At 46.4% G+C, this 24888-nt stretch overlaps 2 protein-coding genes across 4 annotated transcripts in view; one reads left to right on the forward strand and one right to left on the reverse strand.

The window, feature by feature from the left end:
• Window positions 1-13321, forward strand: part of METTL9 (methyltransferase 9, His-X-His N1(pi)-histidine) — a 43816-nt gene extending 30495 nt beyond the window's left edge. Inside the window, exon 4 of one of the 3 annotated variants that reach the window (XM_079792590.1) lies at window positions 12027-12250. In XM_079792590.1, the coding sequence (XP_079648716.1) occupies window positions 12027-12108 (82 nt within the window). In that variant the 3' untranslated portion in view covers window positions 12109-12250. Of the gene's footprint in view, window positions 1-12026 lie in introns of all 3 variants that reach the window. The other 2 variants (XM_079792588.1, XM_079792589.1) reach the window with 2 other exon arrangements.
• Window positions 1972-12000, reverse strand: IGSF6 (immunoglobulin superfamily member 6). Its single transcript, XM_079792668.1, has 6 exons — window positions 9984-12000; window positions 6339-6698; window positions 4916-5022; window positions 4083-4130; window positions 3692-3772; window positions 1972-2442 (listed from the first exon to the last, which is right to left on the reverse strand). The coding sequence occupies exons 1-6, from the start codon at window positions 10048-10050 to the stop codon at window positions 2386-2388; spliced, it is 720 nt and encodes a 239-aa protein (XP_079648794.1). The 5' UTR covers window positions 10051-12000; the 3' UTR covers window positions 1972-2385.
• Window positions 13322-24888: the final 11567 nt, after the last annotated feature.

Below are 24888 nucleotides of genomic sequence, written 5' to 3' on the forward strand. Positions count from 1 at the left end.
GTCTTTATGGAGGGGTGTGAGGGTCGATGGCTAAGCAGTGAATGTGCGTCATAGCTCACTGAAGTGCAGAAAAAGTATTTTTCTATAGAAACATTGTTCAGTTGCATTCATATAATGACATCTGAGAGCCTACTACATACCAGGCATTGCCTAGACAGTGGAAATACAAAGATATAATGAAAACATGCTTCTAGCCTTAAAACACTCACAGAATAGTACCGAAAGCTGCCTAAACCAGCTTGGCTCAGTGGATAGAGCGTCGGCCTGCGGACTCAAGGGTCCCAGGTTCGACTCCGGTCAAGGGCATGTACCTTGGTTGCGGGCACATCCCCGGTAGGGGGTGTGCAAGAGGCAGCTGATCGATGTTTCTCTCTCATCGATGTTTCTAACTCTCTATCCCTCTCCCTTCCTCTGTGTAAAAAAATCAATAAAATATATATATAAAAAAAGTAGTATTGAAGGCAGATGTAAATGGACAGTGCAGGGTAGTCTGATAGGAAATGTGACAAGGTACTGTGGGTTTCCGTGGGAGGTGACACGGGAGCTGTGTTGGTTTCTGTGAAGCTTTTTGCTCGGCAGAGGGAACAGCATGAGAAGAAGCATGAGAGCGTGGACGGGGGCTGGGAAGGGCATGCTCGGCAGGACCCAGGGCAGTGCGCAGAGGCCTTGAGCTTGCACTCATAAAGTGCTCAGTAAGTATTGTTGGCTAGATGGATGAATAAAGGAATACACATTAGCCTGGCCGGCGGGGCTCAGTGGTTGAGCATCGACCTGTGAACCGAGAGGTTACAGTTCGATTCCCGGTCGGGGCACATGCCTGGGAATCGACCCCCAGTGTGGGGTGTGCAGGAGGCAGCCGATCGATGATTCTCTCTCATCATTGATATCTCTATCTTTCTCTCCCTCTCCCTTCCTCTCTGAAATCAGTAAAAATACATATTAAAAAAAAGAATGCACATTATACATATACCAGGCACTCTGAATAACATTTTATCTAGCTTATTTTGTTGTAAGGACATAGTATATAATATATATAACATACAAAATATGTGTTGGCTGTTTATGTAAGGCTTTTGGTCAATAGTAGGCTGTTAGTAGTTAAGTTTTGGGGAATCAAAAGTTATAAGTGTATTTTTTACTGCTCAGGGGGAGAGGAAGTTGGTGTCCCTAACTCCTGCATTGTTTAAGAGTCAACTGTATATTACTTTTTATGCCAATTGTTTAAGTTCTATTTCGATGTCTAAGATACACACATACATGCTCACACATACACTGTACTTAATAAAGCATACATATACAACATATGTATACACACAAATAAAATGTGTTTACATGCTCCCCTCCTCTTTCCATTTTTTCTGGCATGTGTAACTAGAAAGATTGAAGATTATGGATTTAAGTAATCATGCCAAATGTTTTCAAAGGGATCTTAAAATATTTAAATTCTACCTGGGTTTTAAAAATAAGAGTACACTTATTTAATGCCATTTTAAAAGAAACACTTTAATGAAGTAAAAACAATAGGCTGTAACTCATATTTAGTAGTGAGTGTACACTTGCAGGCACTTTAAATAAATTTTTTTGCACTGAAGTAGCCTTCAAAGAACAATCCATAACCTATTTTCTTGGCACAATGTAGACATGCAGAGTTGTCTGGGATGATCAGTTCTGAGGTTTTCTCTGTTCAACCTTCTGCGTTGGATTTTCTATATTCTAGCTACCATGTTCTTACTCTGTATTCTATGCTAGTCTCACTTTTTGTTGGTAGCATTTTGCATACCTGGCCGAGAATGTGTACTATGCTATTCCTGAGGCAGTACTAAAGGAGATGATTTTTGCTCCAAGGTACTTTGTGAGATGATTTTTCTCCAGCTCAGATTTTGACCCCTCCCTCCCTCCCCCCCCCCTCTCTCTCTCCCTCCCTCCCTCCCTCCCTCCCTCCCTTCCTCCCACCCTCCCTCCCTCCCTCCCTTCGTCCCTCCAGCTTAATCTCATTGGGCCACCACTTGTACAACCCATAGACGGTTCCTCCACTCAAGACTGAGGCATATGGTATGACTTCAGATCTTCTTCCGGGTAATCGTCATCACGCACTTCATGTTGAATGAAGCACATATGGGATGCATGGTATAAAACGAGCTTTCTGGAAAGTGTTAGAATGCTTGGAATTCTTTTAGCGAGTTAGGCAAGGGTGTGCAGTTTCGTTGAGTTTGAGTGTTCGGTAGTTACTGTGGTTGTAGTTTCTTGTACCCAGCATCCTTCCTTGTGCCCAGTTGTCTTTTCCATTCATCTTCGTTTATGTTTTTAAAGCCTGCTGGGTATATGTCCATTAAAACTACCATAACTTCTGAATTTTCAGTGACGTAATTGAAGGTTAAATAATTCCTATGGTCGTTCATAGTTGTCCAGTGCTGTCCTGTTTTCATAAGTGTTGTCTTTCTCCTGCAATAGTCAGTAAGCCATATTTAAGGTTACATAACCAATGATGCACACTGAACGCAACATATATGCCATCTTGCATTCTGGGTCCTGAGTGCCCTTCCCGTACTTTAAAGGTCAAGTATTTAGCAAAGTTGTGGGAACTGAACGTTACTTTTCTTGTTCAGATGCCATTGCCACAGCCCTGGCTTAAACGTGTTGCAGGTCCGATTCCCACTTTGCCCCTTTGCTGGGCCAGATGCGGCCTCACTAAGAAAAGAGTGAACGGGCGTTAGCATTATTCGGAGCGGGCGGCACCTCTGGCGGGCACTCCACTTCTTAGTGTACCTCTGCAGATACACCAGAATGAAATGATTCCTTAGACCAGGGGTCCTCAAACTTTTTAAACAGGGGCCAGTTCACTGTCCCTCACACCGTTGGAGGGCCGGACTATAGTTTAAAAAAAAAACTATGAACAAATTCCTATGCACACTGCACATATCTTATTTTGAAGTGAAAAAACAAAACGGCAAAAACACCCGCATGTGGCCCGCGGGCCGTAGTTTGAGGACGCCTGCGATATTATCTCCTGCATGAAAATTCTTTTTAAAAGTGATTTTTAAAAAACACCTCTTTCAGAAACCTGTTACATTTGCCCTTTAGCTGCTGTTTAGGAGGAAAACATCCTTAGTAGTACATAAGCTCAGTATTTCTTTAATTTTAACTCAAATCTGAACGTCTGGTCGTGTGTCAGGGACCTGAGTATCGCTCTGCGGGCTGTGCAGCAGCGTCTTGTTGGAAACCTGTTCACACCGGGCTCTGGAGAGTCGCTGGCCGAGGTGGCCGGGCATTCTTCCTGCCGCCCAGCCCCGGAGACTGAAGACACAGCCAGCTTTTAGTCCCGTTAGCTGTGTCTTTTCAGCTGTGAATTTCTGTCTGCCTTATTGGCAACAAATAATGTTTACTATATAGCTCGATCCACAAGTGTGTCTCCTGCATACTGTACAAAGGAGCCCTGGCCCCACGCACCCTCGTCTGCATGGAAAGCATTGCCGGTAGCCACTGTGCTTCCCAGAGCCCGTCACTGAGGTGCCGCTGGTCTCTGCTGTGCCGGGCGGCGTTGGGCGGCGTTGACCCGGACAGGCCCCGTATGAGAACTCCCTGCATGTGGAAGCTCGGAGGAAACCATCCTATCGATGGCGTGTTGGCAGCTCAGTGCTCAGTCAAGCACGCTGCATCATGGCATGACATCTTTCTCATACTTTATACTTACAGGTTGTTGGCTTGTTCCCACATGTCTCTTATTGTAAAGTTCTTGAGCAATTTCCTGAAAAATACGCCTGGCACTCTTTTTCTGTAAATGCAAACGAGAAAAAGTGCCTCCGTCTTAGGACCGGAAGTGCTGGATGTGCCCCCGCCCCCAGCATACCTATTCCTACCATTAACTCTGATATTTTTAGTATATTAAGTAGAATTTATGGCCGAGAACTATCAAGTTTCAATCTCAGCTTATCATTTGAGATTATCATTGAGTTTCTCAACAATAGGAGACAGTAACTGTGGTTGAAAGTTGCCATGACTCTGTGTCTCTTAAACTGTTTCGGATTTGAAATAGTTACAACCAGCCAGAGTGTAAAAGATACTTTACAAGCATTGGTCTGTACCTTTTGTGAATCTTCTTTTTCTTTGTTTCTTAGAGTGTTAGATTTTGACTGTCAGAAAGAAAAGGAAAATGTTAAGAGATATTTTATGTACTCAAAACAATTGCGGCGGGCACCTCCCATAAGATTGAGCTAACTTAATATTTAATGCTGTACAGTAAGAGTTAGTCATTTTCATGCCGTTTCTGAGATGCTTTTATTATATTAATAAAATAACTCAGACTTATATCACACACGTAGATCCCCTCTTATAGCAGCATATGAGCAGCCAGGAGACAGGTACTTTCTCAAAAACCTTAGGCTTTTAAAAAATATTTTAGGCAACTCCTAATTTTTTTGTTAACTCTTTTTTGCTCATTCTTTTTTTAAAAAAATATATTTTTATTGATTTCAGAGAGGAAGGGAGGGGGAAAGATGGAAACATCAGTGATGAGAGAGAAGCACTGATTGGCTGCCTCCCATACCCCCCCCTGGGGAGCGAGCCTAGTCATGTGTCCCAGTCTCCTGGCTCATTGGCCAACACTTAACTGCTGAGCCACACTGGCCAGACCCTTTTTGCTCATTCTTAACTCCCCCCTTCCCCCCGCAGCAGACAGTTAACATATAAGATGGTTTTGAAGAAGGGTCCTTATCCAATATTATAGGTTTTAAAGAGAAAACATCGGGCCCTCTGGTCAGTGACGATTGCTGGGATGAAAATGTGCTTGCTTCTCCGACGCCCCAGCAGGCGGTATTTCCTGCCGCCGCTCAGGGAGACTCGGCGTGGGGAGGGGGGAGTCATTTCCTTGTGGTGATAGTCAAGGCTTTGGGGTCCAGTGCAAGGCAATTGGACTTACCCTGGTGAGGAGGACGAAGATCCCGAGCACGGCGACCACGTAGAGGGAGAGCAGAGCCAGCAGAGCCGCCAGGAGCCCCCGCAGGGCCTTGCCCGGGCCTCGCGCTCCTGGTTAACGGCAGAGCAGAGAAGCCCGTCAGTGGGGACTTACTGCTGTGGTACACATTTAAGGCTCAGCTGAAGCTGCATGTAGAGGTAAAACACACTCCGCTTGGCAATTCATAAAAATGTATTTATGGTCTCTTGATTTTAAAGACATTCAAGTATATGATATAGTTAAAGCCTGTTCATCAGTCTTTTAAAATGTATTATACTGAAAATGGTACTTGTTTTTAAAACTAAGAAGTTTTAAAATTCAATTGTCATAAAGGTAAGACTCACATTTTATATAAAGCGTTGCTTAAAGTTAGGTGGCTATTTCAAGACAGTTAGTTCACGGGCATGCAGGATGCCCTTGGTGGAGATGGGTGCAGTGCCTGGGAGTCTGTCTGTGGGTGGAGATGTGTCCCTGTGCCTGTCAGCGCTGCTGTTCAGAACGCCACTGACTGGTGCCATCTGGCGTGGGCCTCAGTGCTCGCACACACTGAAAAGACAGCTGCTGCTCCGGGCCCCTTCTTGCTCATGAGTTCTTGGAAGGAGGATTACTGAGTCCAGTTTCACGTTCTGAACTCTCCCTCCCTGCAGGAGGTGTGCTGGGCTCTCCGTGGGGGTGAGGGGTGGGGGTGGGTAACACGCTGTCTTCAAGTACTTGATTATTTGAAGTACAAAATACAATTTGATTTGTAATCATTATCTGAATAACCTGTACTTTTCAATTACATACCTGTAGATGCTTATCCTGTGAACTCGGTTTATATAATGTATATATTTTTTCTGAAACTAACAAATTAACTATAGTGGGAAAACTTTTAAAAAATGTTTCAAGTGCCAAATTAGGCGTTCTACGGAAAAGGCAGGAATTTTCCATGTCTGTCCACACGGAATGGCAGGGTCAGGGCCACCCTTTGGCTTCTCCCCAGACTAGTGTTTATTCCCCATGATGCATGTTTTCTCTGGGCCCAGGTTATCGGTCACGATGCGCCCCGCAGTGCTTTGTTCTCGATGGTGTGATACAGGCCAGTTCCTGAGGACGGGGCGGTTAGCAAGGCATGGGCGCTCCGCCCCTCACTGCCACACAAGGGTCACCCTCACTAGTGACGTCGGGGCGTGGGGAGAGGTCGGGCACCGACATACCGCCGACTGTGGCGGCTGGAGGGGCGCTCCCAGGGGTTTTCCAGCCACACCGTGCGCTGGCCTGTGCTCGGGCCAGGGCCTTCCCCGGCCAGGGCACTGAGGCGCAGGGCTGTGGCGCCCCGAGTGTAGGGGGCAGCGTGTTTAAAGGCCGCCAGCGTGCGGTGTGCTGGAGCACAGCCGTGACCACTGACCTCTCACCACCAGCACGGTCCCCGCTCCGGCCTGCTTGGCCCTCGGGTCCTCTGAGCTGGGCGAGGCGAGTCCGCAGACGTAGATGGCGCTGTCGTTGGGCGTCAGCCGGTTGACCGTGAGGGAGACCTGGTTCTGTGCCAGGGCCTTCCGCACTGTGAACTTGTCGGCCTCACTTGTGCACCCGTCCGCGCACAGGGTCTCCGTCCGGTGAGCCCCGTAGCGGAACCACAGGCTGCTGGGCGGCTCGGCAGGGCAGCCCGCTGTGGAGAAGGAGCAGGGCACGGTCACAGCCCCTTGCGCGTCGTCTACTTCGAGGACAGGCGGCTGCGAGACAGAGACGGTGCAGCCGCCCGCGGCACCTGGAGGAAGACAGCTGCTGCTTTGACCTCCTGGCATTGGTGGGCCTGGGAACCCAGCTTCCTTCTTACCTGAGCTCGCTCGGCACAAAAAGACTGCAGCCAGACACAGTGCCCTCACTCCCTAACGCCTCATGTTTCCCGGCCTGGCCGGCGGCTCCTTGGGAACAGCCCCAGAGAAGTTCCAGGGGGTCGGCCTGCCCGAGCAGAAGGTCGGGGTCCCCGCGATCACGCTCTCGGACTGGCTGACACGCTTCCCTGGGACCCCGGAGCCTGCTTCCTCCCCGGACCCACCTCACAGGGCTCGGGTCCAGTGCGGTCTGGGGTCAGAGCCCTCAGGCAGGCGTCGCTGCCGTGCTGGAGCCACGTGAGCAGGGGGCATTTGGGGTTTGCCTTGTGGGGTGGGATTGCTAGGAATTCAGGGGCCTTCACAATTGCCCCTTTGTGAGCTGGGTTGTCTCTGTGGGCAGCATTGTGCAAGGCAAGAAGTGCACCGGGGGAATGCCGCCCGGCTCCTGCCTGGCCCAGCAAATTTGGTTCCCCCGGCCACGGTCGCTGCCTGGATGGAAATTTGGGACGACAGGCACCGGCCTGAGGTGGGGTCCTGGCTCTGCCTGCTCTGGGGTGTGTGGCCCAGCGTCCTCACTAGCAGAACAGGGGTAGCATCCTGCCCCTCGTGCGGCTGCTGAGACCACTGATGCAGAAGGATGTTCCAGAAAAGGTAGATATCGCTGCTTTCCTGCTTCCACAGTGCCCCGCGCCATTGAGAGATACTTGCGGGCGTCCCAGCGGGTGTTAGCAGGCTGGGACTGGACACCCAGGCCATGCCGTCCACCGTGTCGTGCTGCTTCCCGTCATGCAGGTTGACCCTACCCTGACCTTACCCGGCGTGTGACGCTGGGAAGCCACCCAGGTGTTTATAAGTGGAGACTCTGCCACAGCCCGTGGGGGTGAGCTCGACCTGGAGTAGCATTGGCCGAGACACATTAGAGTGACTTTGGCCCCTGTTAGTCTGACTTCCGCCTGGTTGTATGTTTCTGAGTGGCCTGTGTCCGCAAATGAAATGGAAGAGAGACCAGCTGGTCTGGTGCTCGAGTTCCGGACGGGCCTTGTTCCCTTGCACTTTCTTACAGGCCCGGTTGTGAGGCAGAGCTGTTCTCGCCGCGTTTTAAGTTCAGCATTTGTACAATGTGAGGCGAGCTGGGAGCTTTTAAGTGACCTCATAAACGTGAGCCGTGGGAGAGGGTCCGGTCACCCGGAGCACCCGCGGGCACGGGCAGGCTGCACAGGCTCAGCAGCAGCACACGCCTCCTGCCCACACGTCACCTTGGACGCTAGCGAACACTGACTTTCAGCGAGTGATCATTTTATTTGGATGCTTTGACTTGGACTTGGGCCAGTTGGAATGTAACAGATTAACCAAGTGTTTTAGTTACAAGTCCTCTGTGGGAAGGAATTCTTAAAAGAGAAGCTGGCTTTTTTTTGGTTTGTAAATCCTAACCCACCCTAGCTGGTTTGGCTCAGTGGATAGAGCATCAGCCTGCGCGGACTGAAGGGTCCTGGGTTCAATTCCAGTCAAGGGCACATGTCCGGGTTTCTGCCTCAATCCCCAGTAGGGGGTGTGCAGGAGACAGCTGATCAGTGATTCTCATCATTGATATCTCTCTCTCTCTCCTTCCTCTCTGAAATCAATAAAAATACATTTAAAAAAATCCTAACCTGAGGGTATTTTTGCCATTGAGTTTTAGAGAAAGTGAAAGGGAGGGAAAGGGGTGGGGGGAGAGGGAGGAAAGGAGGGAAAGAGGAAGGAGGAGAGAGAAAGAAAGAGAGAGAGGCAGAGAGAACCATCAGTGTGAGAGAGAGAGACATAGATCGCTTGCCTCCCACACACGCCCGACAGGGTCAGGGATCGAACCTGCAACTCAGGTACATGCCCTTGACCAGGCATTGACCCCGAGGCCCTTCTGTGCACAGGCCGACACTCTAAGCACTGACCAGCAACCAGGGCAAGAGAAGCTGACTTTTAGCACTTTCCTTGGAGAACTAATGCCCAGGATAAAAGAAATATTTGCAATTCTGGAGTTTTATATCTCCGCCTATTTCCAGTTCTGCAAAATGAGTCTGAGTGGGAGCAAATCAGTGGTAGGGTTTCCTGTTGTGAGAGCAGACTTGTGAGGAAACCTCTGTTTCTTCCCGCCCAGTTAAGCAACATCTCCAGAAAAAGAGAAGTTGGGATGCTGTGCACACAGCCTGCTCCTGTGGAAAGCTGATATGTAAGCTTCATGTTCTGGAGGATTTTTCAAAGGCAGTGCTCTCTGAAAAGGCTGAAAGTTTATCTCCTTGGTGGGGGGAATTTAAAAAGGTTATTTTACTGTTTCGAAAAACAAAACTAGAAGATAAGTTAAAAGCGAACTTCTGACCCTGAGAAAGCCTCGGGTGCAGTCTGAGCGTGCGGGAGCAGCTGGCCCAGTGCGCTCCCCAGCCGCGGCGCCCCCACCTGCGCCCTGCGCCCCACGCCCGCCTTCGGGGAGCATCTTTAAAAGAGCAGGGTTCTACTTTAAAATTACACCAGTGACAAGCTTACAAACATAAGGTGCACCTAACAGAAAAAATAGAATATTGAGAGTACAAGTGAGAAATCACCCATATAGGTCTTTCACCCAAAATAACCACTGTTAACATTTTTATATTTAACAGGTAAAAAGTTAATTTTAAGAGCTTTTGCTGCCTTCTGTGCCCTACGACTCAAACTTTGTGGGAAAAACTGAGATCATTAGATTTATCAGAACTCTGATGAGATTGTTAGAACTGCGGGGTGGGAACCACTTTCATGGATGAAAACAGAAGCAGCAGAATTTAAACCCAGGTCTGTGAGAGGGCGGTTATTCTTGGGAAAGGAGCTGAAGCAGCCCCCTCCCCCCCACCCCCCCCCCCCCCGCCCTGCCCGGAGGCTCTCTCTCATTTACAGACGCAGCTTCTCAGAAGCTGCTCTGTCCCTCTGTGCGGGGTGGGAGCTCCGTCCCTGATGGCCGGCACCTGGAACTCCAAAGGGTGAGCGTCCTCTCTGTAGAGCAGCGAACAGCAAAGGGGATGTTTCAGTGCTAACACGAAACCTCCTCAGCTGCTCTTTTATCACCTATTTCCCCGGGGAAAGGAAACTTACCACTTTAGACAATTTCCATCATGTTACACGTTTGAAAATTATTTTGTAGGGGCTTAAAATATAAATGCATTTGGCAAAAAAAGAGCAATTGATTTAAGTCAAGTGGAGGAGAAAAAGCAGCTTACCGACACAGCACAGAATCAGACCGACTTCCAGGCCGAGGAGGGCCCTGGCCGCGTGCACAGCCTCCATGTCTGTGTGTGGGGTGGGGAGCGCGTATTTGGAGAGCGCTGCCCGTCTTTTCCTCTTTTTAGAGAGGAAGAACTGAAGAGAGGAACTCTTATTAAGGAACCATAACCAGGAACTTTTTGAAATTGTGTAAATATTGTTTGTAATGCAGTTTTGCCATCTGAAGTTGAGACTTGAGCCTGGAGCACATTTCTAGGTGTTCACATGATTCATTTGCCTCGGCTTTTTACAAAGCCTCTCAGTGCTAGATGGCCTGAGTGAGCCTGGATTTGTGCGTGTCCCGGGAAGGAGTATTACTTCAATGTCCAGCGCAGTTCCTTCCGGTCCTGGGAGTCACTGCTGGGTCTAGCGGAGCGAGGTTAGTGAACAGTGACATGTCACAGTGTAATGAACAATGCGCTGTGTGCCGTAAGTGGCCGTGCCAGTTTTGTGTGACCCCTTTTTCCTGTGTCGGTGAAGCAGGTGTGTGGAACCTGTCATCCATACCTCCCAACCCTGCTCCCGCCCCCCTCCTGCTCAGGTTCTTTCTAAGCAGCAGAAACGGACTCTGCTGACCTAAGCAAAGGGAATTTAAGGAAAGGATGGAGGGTCACAGCCGCTGGGAAGACGGGAGAATCGCATGTGGGCTGCAGCCAAGAAGAACGCCCCGGTCACTCCATCGAGCTGGTCTGAAGCCCATGCTACCGCCCAGCACCTGGCCAGTGCTGCCCCAGCCTGGGCGCCCCGCCCTGCTCCACCCCCGGGGCGGGAGGGGGAGGCTCCGTCCTCACTCCCGGGGCACCAGCTCTTCATGCCAGGGCCGAGCGCGTGTGCCTGAGCTCGGGCCACGTGCTGGCGCTGGTGGCAGGAGAGGCAGGAGAGTGCGTCCTGTGACACCTTCCCACTCAGTGCCTGTGCTCTGGGCACTGACAGTGACAGTGTCCCAGTACAGAACGCTGTCCCCAGTCTGCATTTGTGACACTTAGTTTTTGTGTGTTTATTGTACATCACCATGGTACCGACAAGCACCCTGCATTTACAGTATGTGTGTGTCTCGAGTCGATGCTTGGTATGTATGTGAACTTGAGTGATGCTCAGGTGTGGAGGAGGCTGACACGGCTTCAGTGCAGGGAATGCGGGACACTCCCGTTCTCACTCTGTCTCTGGTCCTTCATACTTTTATGAAGTTGTTTTGAAAAGTTAGGGAGTGGCCCTAGCTGGTTTGGCTCAGTGGATAGAGCATCGGCCTGCAGACTGAAGGGTCCCAGGTTCAATTCCGGTCAAGGGCACATGCCTGGGTTGTGGGCTCCATCCCCAGTTGGGAGTGTGCAGGAGGCAGCCAATCAATGATTCTCTCTCATCATTGATGTTTCTATCGCTCTCTCCCTCTCTGAAATCAATAATATATATAATCTATAATAATAAAAGTGTAATATGCTAAGTAGATCGGACAGCTGAACGACCTTCTCGATGACCTTCCGGACGAAGCTGGTGCTATGATGGCCGAGCCCCTTGCACAAATTTTGTGCACCGGGCCTCTAGTGTGTGTGTATGTGTGTGTGTATATATATATATTCTTTTAAAGAAGTTAGGGAGTGGATCAACTTCTCTTGAAAAGCACACTGATTATCTATTTTTATACATTAAAATCCTGTATTAACCTAGTTTTATTTTCGGCCTAATAAACCTCTCTAATTAATATGTTGCATAAGTTTACTACAGCAGTGGTGTTTCCTTGTATTTATCCAAAACCCTCTTTCCAGTATCACGTGTTGCTCCTGCCTCAGTTTTCCAGTCCTTAGTGAGCTTTGGGCGGAGCCCGACGCTCCTGCTGCTCTGTCCCCCACTGGCCTGCTCCGTCTGCTCCTTGTCTCTGTCCCCGACCTCAGGGCCTGGGAGGGAGTCAGCAGAGCACCCAGCGCTTGGCACCCTCTTCCCTCCCTCCCTCTTCAAACAACTTGTTTGTTCAAGAATTTAACTTAATGTTTTATTTGTTTTAGTAGGTGGCAAGTGGGAGAAGCCATCAGAAATTTTGGAAATCAAGGGACAGAACTGGGAAGAGCAAGTGAACAGTCTGCCTGAAGTTTTCGGGAAAGCGGGCTTTGTTATCGAGGCTTTCACCAGACTGCCGTACCTGTGCGAAGGGGACATGTACAATGACTACTACGTCCTGGACGACGCTGTCTTTGTTCTCAAACCCGTGTAACCCGGAGAGTCTGCGCTCTCCATTACGCAGGGGAGGAGCTGGGGACTGTCGGGCTAAAGATCATGTAGGAATTTAAAAAGCCAAAATACTAATTATTTCTTTGTAGTGTGTAAAAGGAATGTTTTTTAAAAAAACAACCCAACTCTTTGGTGATTTTATCCGCTTTTACTCAGTATGCAGGTCTCACTCAGTTACAGGAGGTATTTTTATACTCAGTTGCAGTGGGGACTCCTTCCCGTTCAGGCAATAGTCATGACTTCTCATGGAACAGCAGATGCGGGTTGTTTCTGACGAGCGAGGACTGGCGGTGAAGGGGTCCTTCAGTTGCAAACACTGGTTGTAAGGTGTAGCCACGGGCACTCTTTCCTGTTTAGACATCTTTCTGTCCTTCTTCAAGAAAATGTTTTAATCATGCTAATAAACGCTTTTGGCGATGGCTTCGGTATCAGGTTTGAGTTCATGAAAGGCTCCCAGGACCTTGCACTGCTTTGACTTCAGGGACACCCCACTAGTCACGTTATGTGGAAGATGCGGCTGCAGGAAGGACTGAGGCGGGGGGAGGGGTGGTGGTGCTGTGAATTGTGAACACTGAGGCAGTCAGACCAGCCGTCAAGAGAACCACCTCACTTGGATACAGTACTTCAGGGACTACCACCCACTCCCCAGTTCATGCTGCTTTGGGGAATGCACAACACTGCGCCTGCCTCTGTGGTAGCTAACGTCCTACACTCAGAACTTCGTGTTTCTGGACAATCTCAGGTGCTCAGAACTGAAACGTTCAGTTACGTCTACCAAAAAAACGGAGCCTAAAGATGTTTTAACCCCAGTTCTTCCCCTACACTTGTATACCTCTTTCCCAGAACTTGGTTCATCCTGAAATCCTTCCCTGAATTTATTAGTTGCCAAGCATATGGGTTGATGAAGACTGTGTCGGACTTGTGCATTCTAGAATCTGTGAGTGCCTCCACCATATACCCAGAAATGTTGCAATGCAGGAACTCCTTAGCTGGTCAGTAACCGTTGTGGATATTCCAAAGAGCAGAGCACTAACCCAGAATCTAAAATCTCGTAACCACAGAGATGCCGATTTGAGATTGCTGTTTATAAACAATATGTTATTGTTACAACTTTATTTCTTTTCCCAGCCAGGTGTTTCACTAAATATCCCCATTTATATGCTCATAGAAGTCATCAAATCAACATGTTCACTGCAACACCTGGGTGTAAAGGCGCGCTGAGCCCTTGAGAAGAAAGGCTTCATTATTCATTAGGAGCGGCACTCCCACATCCTCACGCCCGTGTCTCCCGCTGTCATGGTGTAGTCATAATAAGAGTTGGGTTATGTGATTTATACAAAATTGTTGGTACGTTCTAAAGCTTTTTTCCAGGTATTCAAATAAGTGAAGTGCAAATACTTAGCACCATAGACTGTAAGAATAGAAGGCGGAAATGAGTAAACAATGTAGTTCTTGTACAGTTGAGTTTTGCTTCTTTATGAACTGTCTGTCATTACCAGGGTTGCTATTAGACTGTTGAACGAGAGAGTGCAAGAGTGGTAGATGTTCAAAGAGGCGGGTTGCCCCAGTGTTTCATAACTTTGAAATCGAGACTTAATTTGATGGTCTGTTCAAAACAAAACTCATTTGTTACTTAAAAAGCAGAGAAAGCACATACATTTATGCATTTCGAAGATAAAAATCGTTTCTTGAAATTACATTCTCTGAAGACCTAATTATCTTTGATGTTTTGTGGTGAAAATTTACACTAGCAAATCTCACCGTTCCTAGCTGGTCTCCGAAGCCTGGTGGTGATCACCACCATTTCACTAGATGGCGCTGTTGCTCACTCAGTGTCAATGGCTTTTTTTTTCCTTCCCTAAATGGAATCATGTTTTCCCTCCCAAAGTACAATAAAGCTGCCTTCTTGTCTGCACCATTCTTTGTGTAAGTGCTTCGTATCAAGTTCAGGTTGTGCTAGAGAAATTAAGAGCTCTATTTGTGGTCAAAGCAGGCTAACTATCTGACCTTAGGTCGTGGAGGAGGGAAATGCAAGCCGCACCTGCAGCTGTAGCTCCTGGCACCTGCGGCTGCAGCCCCTCGGTGCTCAGACAACTGGCTTGGAGAGGGGAGGGAAGGAGAGACAATGCCCCTAGTGCTTTCTCCCTTGGGCAGAGTAGTTAAAAGCGACAGTGTATTTCCTCGGCTTCTGTGAGTCGGATCAGCTTTTACATAGTTGGCCTGTCACAAAAGAGGCCGGCTGGGAAAGAGAACCCCCGTGTTTCACGGCGTCTTTCTGAGGAAAGCTTTTTTTCCTCTTCGTTCTGAGCCTGGGATTCAAATAGACGCAGAATAAAGCAAGACGTTTCTACCAGTTGCTTCCCACCACTCGGTGACTGATGAAGCTTCATGGTCTTTTCCCTCTGACAGCAACAGCACATTGAACGTGGCTTCCAGTGGCTGAAGTGACCCCCACATGTGTGCAGGTGCCCGTGTGCTTCCAAACAAACTTACATTCTATGCACCGTGTGAACGCCGGAAGACGGACCACCCGCCAAGGCCGTCTGGTCTGAGCGGTACGCCTAGGTTCATTATTGACTCCAAAGAGGATGCTCACAAACGTACAACCAGCTTACCAGAGATATAAAAGCACGAGTTGGCAGGAGGTTTACACTGTATCTACAATAAGAAACGCGTGTGACCTAAGTGGAAAAAGGCACCCAGGTCGTTAAGGAACCAGTACTGCCATATGAAATTCAGCAGCCTGCCTTTTGCAATTAGTGGGTTCTGAGATAATAGCTAGGCAACAGTGGACAGTACAATAAAATTCCACACCCACTGTAGCTATCTGTATAGGTGTTCATATTTGGGGGCTTGCTTAGTCAATTCTAATATATTTGTGTTGTCTTTGTCTTCTATGTAGGAATTCTAACTTTAAAGTTCTTGCTTGCTTTTTAAAACTCATTTTAAAATAAACTTTTATTTTGGAATAATGTTAGATTTAGAGAAATTTTGCAAAGATAGTACAACCAGTTCCTGTATACCCTTTATGTAGTTTCCCTAATGTTAACATCTTAGTAGTCATGGTATATATGTCAAAACTAAGAAATTAACTTTGGTACATTAATATTAAGTACACTACAAGCTATTGGCCCATTTTTTTGCTAATAAACTTTTCTGTTTTAGGAGGGGATTCAGGATACCATATTTAATTGCTTACTTTAAAAATTTTATTATTATTATCACTGATTTTAGAGAGGAAGGAGGAGAGAGAAATGTCGATGTGGGAGGGTAACATCAATTGGCTGCCTCTTGCATGACCCCTACTGGGGATTGAGCCTGCCACCTGGGCATGGGCCCTGACTAGAAATCGAACTGTGACCTCTCGGAGCATAGAATTGTTAGTTTACTGAAACAGTACCATGATTTGTTTTTCTTCCAATTTTTTATTCAAGTAAAATACACATAAAAATTACCATCTTAACCATTTCCAGGTGTATAGTTCAGTGGTATTTAGGACATTCAGTGTATAGCCATCACCATTTCATCTCAAAGACCTGAAACTCCCCACTAAAAACAAATCCCATTCCTTCTTTCTTTATTTTTTTGTTAATCCTCACTGGAGGATATTTTTTCCATGATTTTAGAGAAAGTGGAAGGAAGTAGGAGAGACAGACAGAAACATCAATGTGAGAGAGACATTGATTGATTGCCTCCTACATGTGCCCCAGCTGGGCTGGGGATCGAGCCTGAAACCCAGGTACTTGCCCTTGACCAGAGTCAAATTCGGGACCCTTCAGTCCATGGGCTGATGCTCTAACCACTAAGCAACTGGCTATGGCCCATTCCTTCTTTCCTCAGCCCATGGCACCATCACCTACTTTCTATGGCTTTGACTACTCTAGGTCCCTCATAATTGGGATCACACAATATTTGTCCTTTTGTGTTCTCCAGGCTCATCCATGCTGTAGACTGTGCCAGAATTTCTTTCCTTTAAAAAAAAAATTTATTTTTCAATTACAGTTGACATGCAATATTATATTAGTTTCATGTGTACAACATAATTAGACATTACATAACTTACTAAGTAATCATCTCAATAAATCTCATACCCATCTGACACCATATTAGACTATTATTGACTGTATTCCCTGTGTTATACTTTACATCCCCATTACTACTCTGTAATAGCCAATTTGTACTTCTTAATCCTTTCACATTTTTCACCCATCCCCCCAAATGGCAAACGGCAAAGTGGTCTCGGTATCCGAGTCCATTTCTGTCCTGTTTCTTCATTTATTTTATTTATTTTTTTTTTTAGATTCATTTATTGATAGACTAGAGGCCCGATGCACGAAATTCATGCAAAGGGTTTGGCTTCCACCGCCACTGTGGCCACCTCTGCCTCGGCCCCCGCCACCGCGGCTTCGTCTGAAAGGACCTTGGTCTAATTAGCATATTATGCTTTTATTATTGTAGATATGTATTTATTGCCATTTTATTGTTCTTTTCTTCTTCTTAAAGAAGACTCTTTAACATTTCATGTAATACTGGTTTGATGGTGATAAATTCCTTTAGCTTTTCCTTGCCTGGGAAGCTCTTTGTCCTTCAGTTCTAAATGATAACTTTGCCTAGTGGAGTAATCTTTGTTGTAGGTCCTTGCTTTTCATCACTTTGAATATTTCTCACCACTCCCTTCTGGCCTGCAATATTTCTGTTGAGAAATAAGCTGACAGTCTTATGGGAGCTCCTTTGTAGGTAACTAACAGCATTTCTCTTGCTGCTTTTAAGAGTCTCTCTTTGTCTTTAACATTTTGCATTTTTTTAAAAAAAATTATTGATTTTCTAGAGAGAGGGTGAGAGAGAGAAACATTGATGTGAGAGAGAACCATCGATCAGTTGCCTGTCACATGCACCCCCACTGGGTATTGAACCCACAACTGGGTATGTGCCCTGACCAGGAATCAAACCTGTCACCTTTTGGTGTATGGGATGATGCTCCAACCAACTGAGTCACACTGGCCAGGGCTTCACCTTTTGCATTTTAATTATGGTGTGTTGGTGTGGACCTCTTTGGGTTCATCTTGTTTGGGACTCTGTGCTTCTTGGACTTGTATGTCTATTTCCTTCACCAGGTTAGGGAAGTTTTCTGTCATTATTTTTTCAAATAGGTTTTCAATTTATTGCTCTCTTCTCATTCTGGTACCCCCATGATGAGAATGTTGGTTTGCTTGAAGTTGTTTCAGAGGATCCTTATGCTATCTTCATTTTGGGGGATTATTTTTTCTTTTTGATGTAATAATCTGACTGGGTATTTTTTACTTCCTTAGGTTTCAAATTGCTGATTTAATTCTCAGCTTCATCTACTTTATTGTTGATTCCCTGTAAATTATTCTTCATTTCAGTTAGTGTATTCTTCATTTCTGACTGGCTCTTTTTTATGGTTTCCACTAGAAGCCCGGTGCATGAAATTCGTGCACGGCGGGGGGTTGTCCCTCAGCCCAGCCTGTACCCTCTCCAATCTGGGACTCCTGGAGGGATGTCCGACTGCCCGTTTAGGCCCGATCCTGGTGGGATCGGGCCTAAACGGGCAGTCGGACATCCCTCTCACAATCCAGGACTGCTGGCTCCCAACTGCTTGCCTGCCTGCCTTCCTGATTGCCCCTAACTGCTTCTGCCTGCCAGCCTGATCACCCTCTAACCACTCCGCTGCCAGCCTGGTTGATGCTTAACTGCTCCCCTGCCAGCCTGTTTGCCCCCAACTTCCCTCCTCTGCCAGCCTGGTCACCCCTAACTGCCCTCTCCTGCAGGGTTGATCAACTCCAACTGCCCTCATCTGCCGGCCTGGTCACCCCTAACTGCCCTCTCCTGCAGGGTTGATCACCTCCAACTGCCCTCCCTTGCAAGCCTGGTCCCTCTCAACTGCCCTCCCTTGCAGGCCGGGTGCCTCCTAACCGCCCTCCCCTGCTGGCCATCTTGTAGTGGCCATCTTGTGTCCACATGGGGGCAGGATCTTTGACCACATGAGGGCAGCTATATTGTGTGTTGCAGTGATGGTCAATCTGCATAGTACTCTTTTATTAGATAAGATAGAGGCCTGGTGCACGGGTGGGGGCCAGCTGGTTTTCCCTGAAGGGTGTCCCGGATCAGGGTGGGGTTCCCTTGGGGTGTGGGGCGGCCTGAGCGAGGGGCCTGTGGTGGTTTGCAGGCCGGCCACGCCCCCTGGCAACCCAAGCAGAGGCCCTGGTATCTGGAATTTATTTTCCTTCTACAATTGAAACTTTGTAGCCTGGAGCGGAGCCAAGCCTGGGGCTCCCTCCGGGGCGGCAGCCATTTCTGTGGCAGTTAATTCACCTTCTACAATTGAAACTTTGTAGCCTTAAGCGGGTGGGCCCGGCCAGGGTGTGCGGAAAGCTTTGCTTCCCCTGTTGCTGCCGGCAACCCTGGTCTGCTCTCTCAAGCTCCATTCTGCCGCCATTTGTTTGAATTTGTTTACCTTCTATAATTGAAACTTTGTAGCTTGAGTGGAGGCTTAGGCCTGCAACGGCCATGGAAAGCTTGGCTTGCTCTGTTACCTGGGAAACCTTGCTCTCTGTGGCTGTAGCCATCTTGGTTTGGGTTAATTTGCATACTCACCCTGATAGGCGGGTGTGGCTTGGCTGGTGGGCGTGGCTTATGTAGCGGAGTGATGGTTAATTTGCATATTACCATTTTATTAGAGAGGATGTCCTTTTTTATGCTATTGAAGTTCTCATTAAGTTCATCTACTCTTCCCCTAAATTCATTGAGCATCCTTATAACCAGTGTTTTGAACTCTGCATCTAGTAGATTGCTTGTCTCCATTTTGTTTTAGTTCTTTTTCTGGAGTTTTGTTCTGTTCTTTCATTTGGGTCATGTTTCTTTGTCTCCCTGTGTTTGTTTCTATGTCTCCTGGACTTGGTAGAGTGGCCTAATGTAGTAGGTGTCCTCTAGGGTCCAGTGGCACAGCCTCCCTGATTACCTGATCTGGGCACTCCAGTTGTGCCCCACCCACTGTGTGGACTGTGTACATCCTCCTGTTGTACTTGAGCCTTGATTGCTGTTGGCATGTCAATGGGAGGGGTTTGTCCCCAGGCTGATTGGTTGCAAGGACTGGCTGCGACCACCAACCACCATGGAGGATCAGCTGTGCAGGAGCCCATCTCACAGAGCAGGACTAACTTCAACAGAGCTCTGGTCATGCTGAGTCTGCCCCTTGAGTGTGTCACTGTGGAGGTGGGTTGGGTGATGCTTCAATGTGTTCTGAAACTGTCCACTGGTTGTGCTGGCTCTGGGGCCTCCGGGAGGTGCAGGCCAAGGTCAGTCACTGCCTGTGCTCTGTGCAGGGCCACCCAGCATGAGAGACAAGGCAATGTGCAGATGGCTGATGCTGGGCCTGGAACCACTTATTGAGAGGTATGAAGCATGCTGAGGCCAGATGCTGCTTGTTCATAAAGTTTTAGGAAAGTCTGAAATGTGAGCCAAGACAGGCCTTATGGAAAAAAACCCCTGGAAATGGGTTGGGTGGGCCCACAAGTTGGGTGGGGTGGGGGTCTCAGGGAATCACCAGGGTAGGACAAACAGTGTTAGCCAGGTTGATGGAGTCTCAGGTATGATGCCTGCCTTCTGGCTCTGTGGGGGAGAGCTGATCAAAGGAAAATGGCCTCAGCCAGCACTTTTATCTGGCGGAAAGCTGTCCTCCAGCTCTCTGACTCATGGCAGACAATTCGGCTCCTCCCTGTGTGTCCCTGGTGCCTTTCAAGCTACTGCCCAGCGCTGGAGCTCAGAGGGAGTGTCTGAGTAAGTCCATGTGTGTGCCCCTTTAAGAGGAACACCTGGGACTCCAGCAGCCTCCATTTCACTCAGTCATAATCCCCGCTGGTCTTCACAGCCAGAAGTTATGGGACCTTCTCTTCCCAGCACTAGATTCCTGAGCTGGGAGGCCCTGGTCTGGGGCTGGGACACCCTCACTCCTCAGGGGGAACCTCTTTAGCTGAGATATCCCTCCTGATTTTTATCTGCCACACATGGGTGAGGGACCAGCATGTTCTGTATCTCTGCCCATCCTACCAATCTCTATGTAGCTTCTCTCTCTCTCTCTCTCTCTCTCTCTCTCTCTCTCTCTCTCTCTCTCGTTAATCTTCATCCGAGTGGAAGGGAGGAGGAGAGACAGAGAGAGAAACATTGATGTGAGAGATACACACCAATTGGTTGCCTCCCACACCAGCCCTGACCAGGGCCAGGGATCGAACCTGCAACCAAGGTTCATGCCCTTGACCAGAATCAAACTCGGGACCCTTCAGTCTGCAGACTGATACTCTATCCACTGAGCCAACTGATCTGGGCACTCCAGTTGTGGTCCACCCACTGTGTGGACTGTGTACATCCTCCTGTTGTACTTGAGCCTTGATTGCTGTTGGCTTGTCAATGGGAGGGGTTTGTCCCCAGGCTGATTGGTTGCAAGGACTGGCTGTGACCACCAACCACCGTGGAGGATCAGCTGTGCAGGAGCCCATCTCACAGAGGAGCTTCTTCTTTTAAAATATAACTTGCCTCCCTTTTTCTTATTCTTTAAAAAATATATATTTTTACTGATTTCAGAGAGGAAGGGAGAGGGAGAGAGAGAAACATCAATGATGAGAGAGAATCATTGATCAGCTGCCTCCTGCACACCCCCTACTGGGGACCGAGCTCGCAACTGGGGCATGTGCCCTGACCGGGAAATGAACCGTGACCTCCTGGTTCATAGGCCAATGCTCAACCACTGAGCCACGCTGGCTGGGCTCTTTTTCTTACTCCTTTTCTTCTTTCTTTCTTTCTTTCTTTCTTTCTTTCTTTCTTTCTTTCTTTCTTTCTTTCTTTCTTTCTTTCTTTCTTTCTTTTTCTTTCTTTCTCTCTCTCTCTCTCTCTCTCTCTCTCTCTCTCTCTCTCTCTCTCTCTTTCTTTCTCCTTCCTTCCTTCCTTCCTTCCTTCCTTCCTTCCTTCCTTCCTTCCTTCCTTCCTTCCTTCCTTCCTTCCTTCCTTCCTTCCTTTTTCTTTTTTTAATGTATTGATTTGAAAGAGAGAGGAAGAGAGGGAGCAAAAGAGAGAGGGAGAGAGAGATCTGTTGTTCCACTTATTCATTAATTGCTTCTTGTATGTGCTCTGACTGAGGATCAAACCTGCAACCTTGGTGTACTGGGATGATGCTCCAACTAACTGGGCTACCCAGGCAGGGCTTTTTAAAGAAAATATTAAAGGAAACAGCAAAATTTACTGGTATTTATTAGGTGCTTGCTTTACATAAACACTCTGCTCCTTATTGTAAATACAGTTAAATGGACAATCCTTGCTTTGTGGCAGTGGTTTCTTTCTTTTATTGGGGGTGATGCTGGTTAACATTATACATCACATCATTGGTACACTGTATTGTGTGTTCACACCCCAAACCAAGTCTCCCTCCTTTCATCACCATTTACCTCCACTCTATCCCCTTCCTCTCCCCTCCCACATCACCACACTGTTGTCTGAATCCATGGGTTTTTTCTCTTTTTTGCTCAATCTCTCCACTCCCCCAACCCGTTCCCCAAAAACTGTCATCCAGCTCTCCATCTATGAGTCTGTCTATTTTGCTTGTTAGTTCGCTAGATTCCACAAATGAGTGAAATCATATGGTACTTGTATTTCTCTGACTGGCTTATTTTATAATGAGCATAATGCTCTCCAGATCCATCCATGCTGTCACAAAGGGTAAGATTTCTCTTCATGGCTGAGGAGTACTTCACTGTGTAAGTGAACCATAGTTTTCTTATTCCGTTATCTACTGATGGGCACTTGGGCTGCTTCCAAATCTTGGTTATTGTAAATAATGCTGCAGTAAACATAGGGGTGCATATGCTCTTTCAAATTAGTGTTTTGGGTTCTTCAGATAAGTTCCCAGAAGTGTAATTGCTGGGTCATAAGGCAGTTCCATTTAAAAAAATTTTTTAGGGAACTCCATTCTGCTTTCCACTGTAGCTGCACCATTCTGCATTCCCACCAGCAGTGCACGAGGGCTCCTCTCTCCCCACATCCTCGCCAGCACTTGTCTGGTGATGTATTGATGACAGCCATTCTGACAGGTTGTGGTGATACCTTGTGGTGGTTTCAATTTGCATCTCCCTGATGATTAGTAACGAGGATCTTTTCCTATGTCTATTGGCCACTGTACGCCCTTTTTGGAGAAGGGTCTCTTCAGGCCTTTTGCCCATTCAACCTGACTCATTAAGAAAAAAGAGAGAGCGAACACAATTAAATAAAATCAGAAATGAAAGAGCAGAAGTAACAACTGATTCCAAAGAAATACAAGGGATTGTAAGAAATATTATGAACAACTATATGCCAACAAATTGGACAATCTGGAAGAAATGGATAAATTGCTAGAAACATACAATCTTCCAAAACTGAACCAAGAGGAATTAGAGAATTTGAATAGACAGATTTCAACTAGTGAAACTGAAGTAGTAATCTAAAAACTGCCCCCAAAACAAAAGCTCCGGACTGGATGGCTTCACAGGTGAATTTTACCAAACATTCAAAGAATAACTATCACCCATCCTTCTCAAACTATTCAAAAAAATTCAAAAGGCAGGAAGACTCCCAAGCTCATTTTAGAAGACCAGCATTACCCTAATTCCAAAACCAGATGAAGACACTACAAAGAAAGAAAATTAAAGGCCACTATCCCTGATGAACACAGATGCTAAAATCCCCAACAAAATATTAGCAAATTGGATCCAGCAATATATTAAAAAGATCATAACCATGATCATGTGGGATTTATTCTGGGGATTCAAGGTTGGTATAATACCCACTTACCAATAAATGTGATAAACCACATAAATAAAATGAAGGATTAAAACCACATGATCATATCAATAGATGCAGAAAAAGCATTTGATAAAATTCAGCACCTATTTTTGATAAAAACTCTCAGTAAAATGGGAATAGAGGAAACATACCTCAACATAAAGGCCATCTATGACAAACCCAAAGCCAACATCATATTCAATGGGAAAAAACTAAAAATGTTTCTCTTAGTATCAGGACCAAGACAGAGATGTCTGCTTTCACCACTCTTATTCAACATCGGGCCACAGCAATTGGACAAGAAGAAGAAATAAAAGACACCCATACTGGGAAAGAAGAAGTAAAGCTGCCATTGTTTGCAGATGACATGATATTGCATATAGAGAACCCTAAATATTTCACCAAAAACTACTATATTTGATAAATGAATTCAGTAAAGTAACAGGATACAAAATAAATATTCAGAAATCAGTTGTATTTCTATACACCAATAATAAACTCTCTGGAAGGGAAACTAAGAACACAATCCAATTTGCAATTGCTTAAAAAAGAATAAAATACCTAGGGATAAATTTAACCAAGGAGGTAAAAGACCTGTACTCAGAAAATTATAAGACACTGAAGAAAGAAATTGAAGAAGATACAAACAAGTGAAAGCATATACTGTGTTCATGGATTGGAAGAATTAACATCATTAAAATATCCATACTACCCAACGCGATATATAGATTCAATGCAATCACTATTAAACTACCAATGGCATATTTCACAGATCTAGAACAAATATTCCAAAAATTTATAGGGAACCACAAAAGACCTGAATAGCAATAGTAATCTTGAGAATGAAGAACAAAGTTGGAGGATCACACACTACTGATATCAAACTATACTATGAGGCCACTGTAATCAAAACAGCCTGGCACTGGCATAGAAACAGACAATGGAACAGAATAGAGAGCCCAGAAGTAAACCCACACCTTTATAGGCACCGATATTTGACAAAGGAGGCAAAAACATGCAAGGGGGTAAAGATAGCCTATTCAATAAATGGTGTTGGGAAAAATTGGACAGATATGTGCAAAAAAGTGAAACTAGACCACCTTCTTACAACAAACATAAGAATAAACCCAAAATTGATTAAAGACTTAATGTTAGATTCAAAAACCATAAAAATCCTAGAAGAAAACATAGGCAGTAAAGTCTTGGACATTTCTTGTAGTAATATATATATTTTTTCTGATATATCTCCTAGGACAAGGGAAACAACAGTGGTTTCTTTTTTATTCTCTAGTTGTAGAACTTCCATTCAGCTCAATTTCAGGTGGTTCTGAATGATGGTTGTTGTATAGTTTAGTTGTAATTTTGATGTGGTTGTGGGAGGATGCCAGTACTGCCTTTACCTATGCCGCCATCTTGACTGGAAGTCTTCTTTCCTTTTCATGGCTTAAACATACTCCACTGTGTATAGAAATTGCATGTTGCCTATCCTTTCATTGGTCTGTAATCCCCTGGGTTACTTCCACCTTTTAGTTACTGTGAATAATGCTGCTGTGAACATGGCTGTACAAATATTTCCTCTGAGTGGCTGCTTTACTTCTTTCAGGTTTTTATCCAGAAGTGGAATTGCTGGGTCATATGATAATTCCTTGTTTAATTTTTGAGGAACCTCCATACTTTATTTCATAGCGGCTGAACCATTTTATAGCTCCACCAGCAATGCACAGGTTTCCAATTTCTCCACATCCTCACCAACACTTGTTATTCTCTGCTTTTCTTTAGAGTAGCCATCCTAATGGGTGTGAGGTGGTATTTCAT

Source organism: Cnephaeus nilssonii (genome assembly GCF_951640355.1).
Source record: "Cnephaeus nilssonii genome assembly, chromosome: 2".
NCBI lineage: Eukaryota > Metazoa > Chordata > Mammalia > Chiroptera > Vespertilionidae > Cnephaeus > Cnephaeus nilssonii.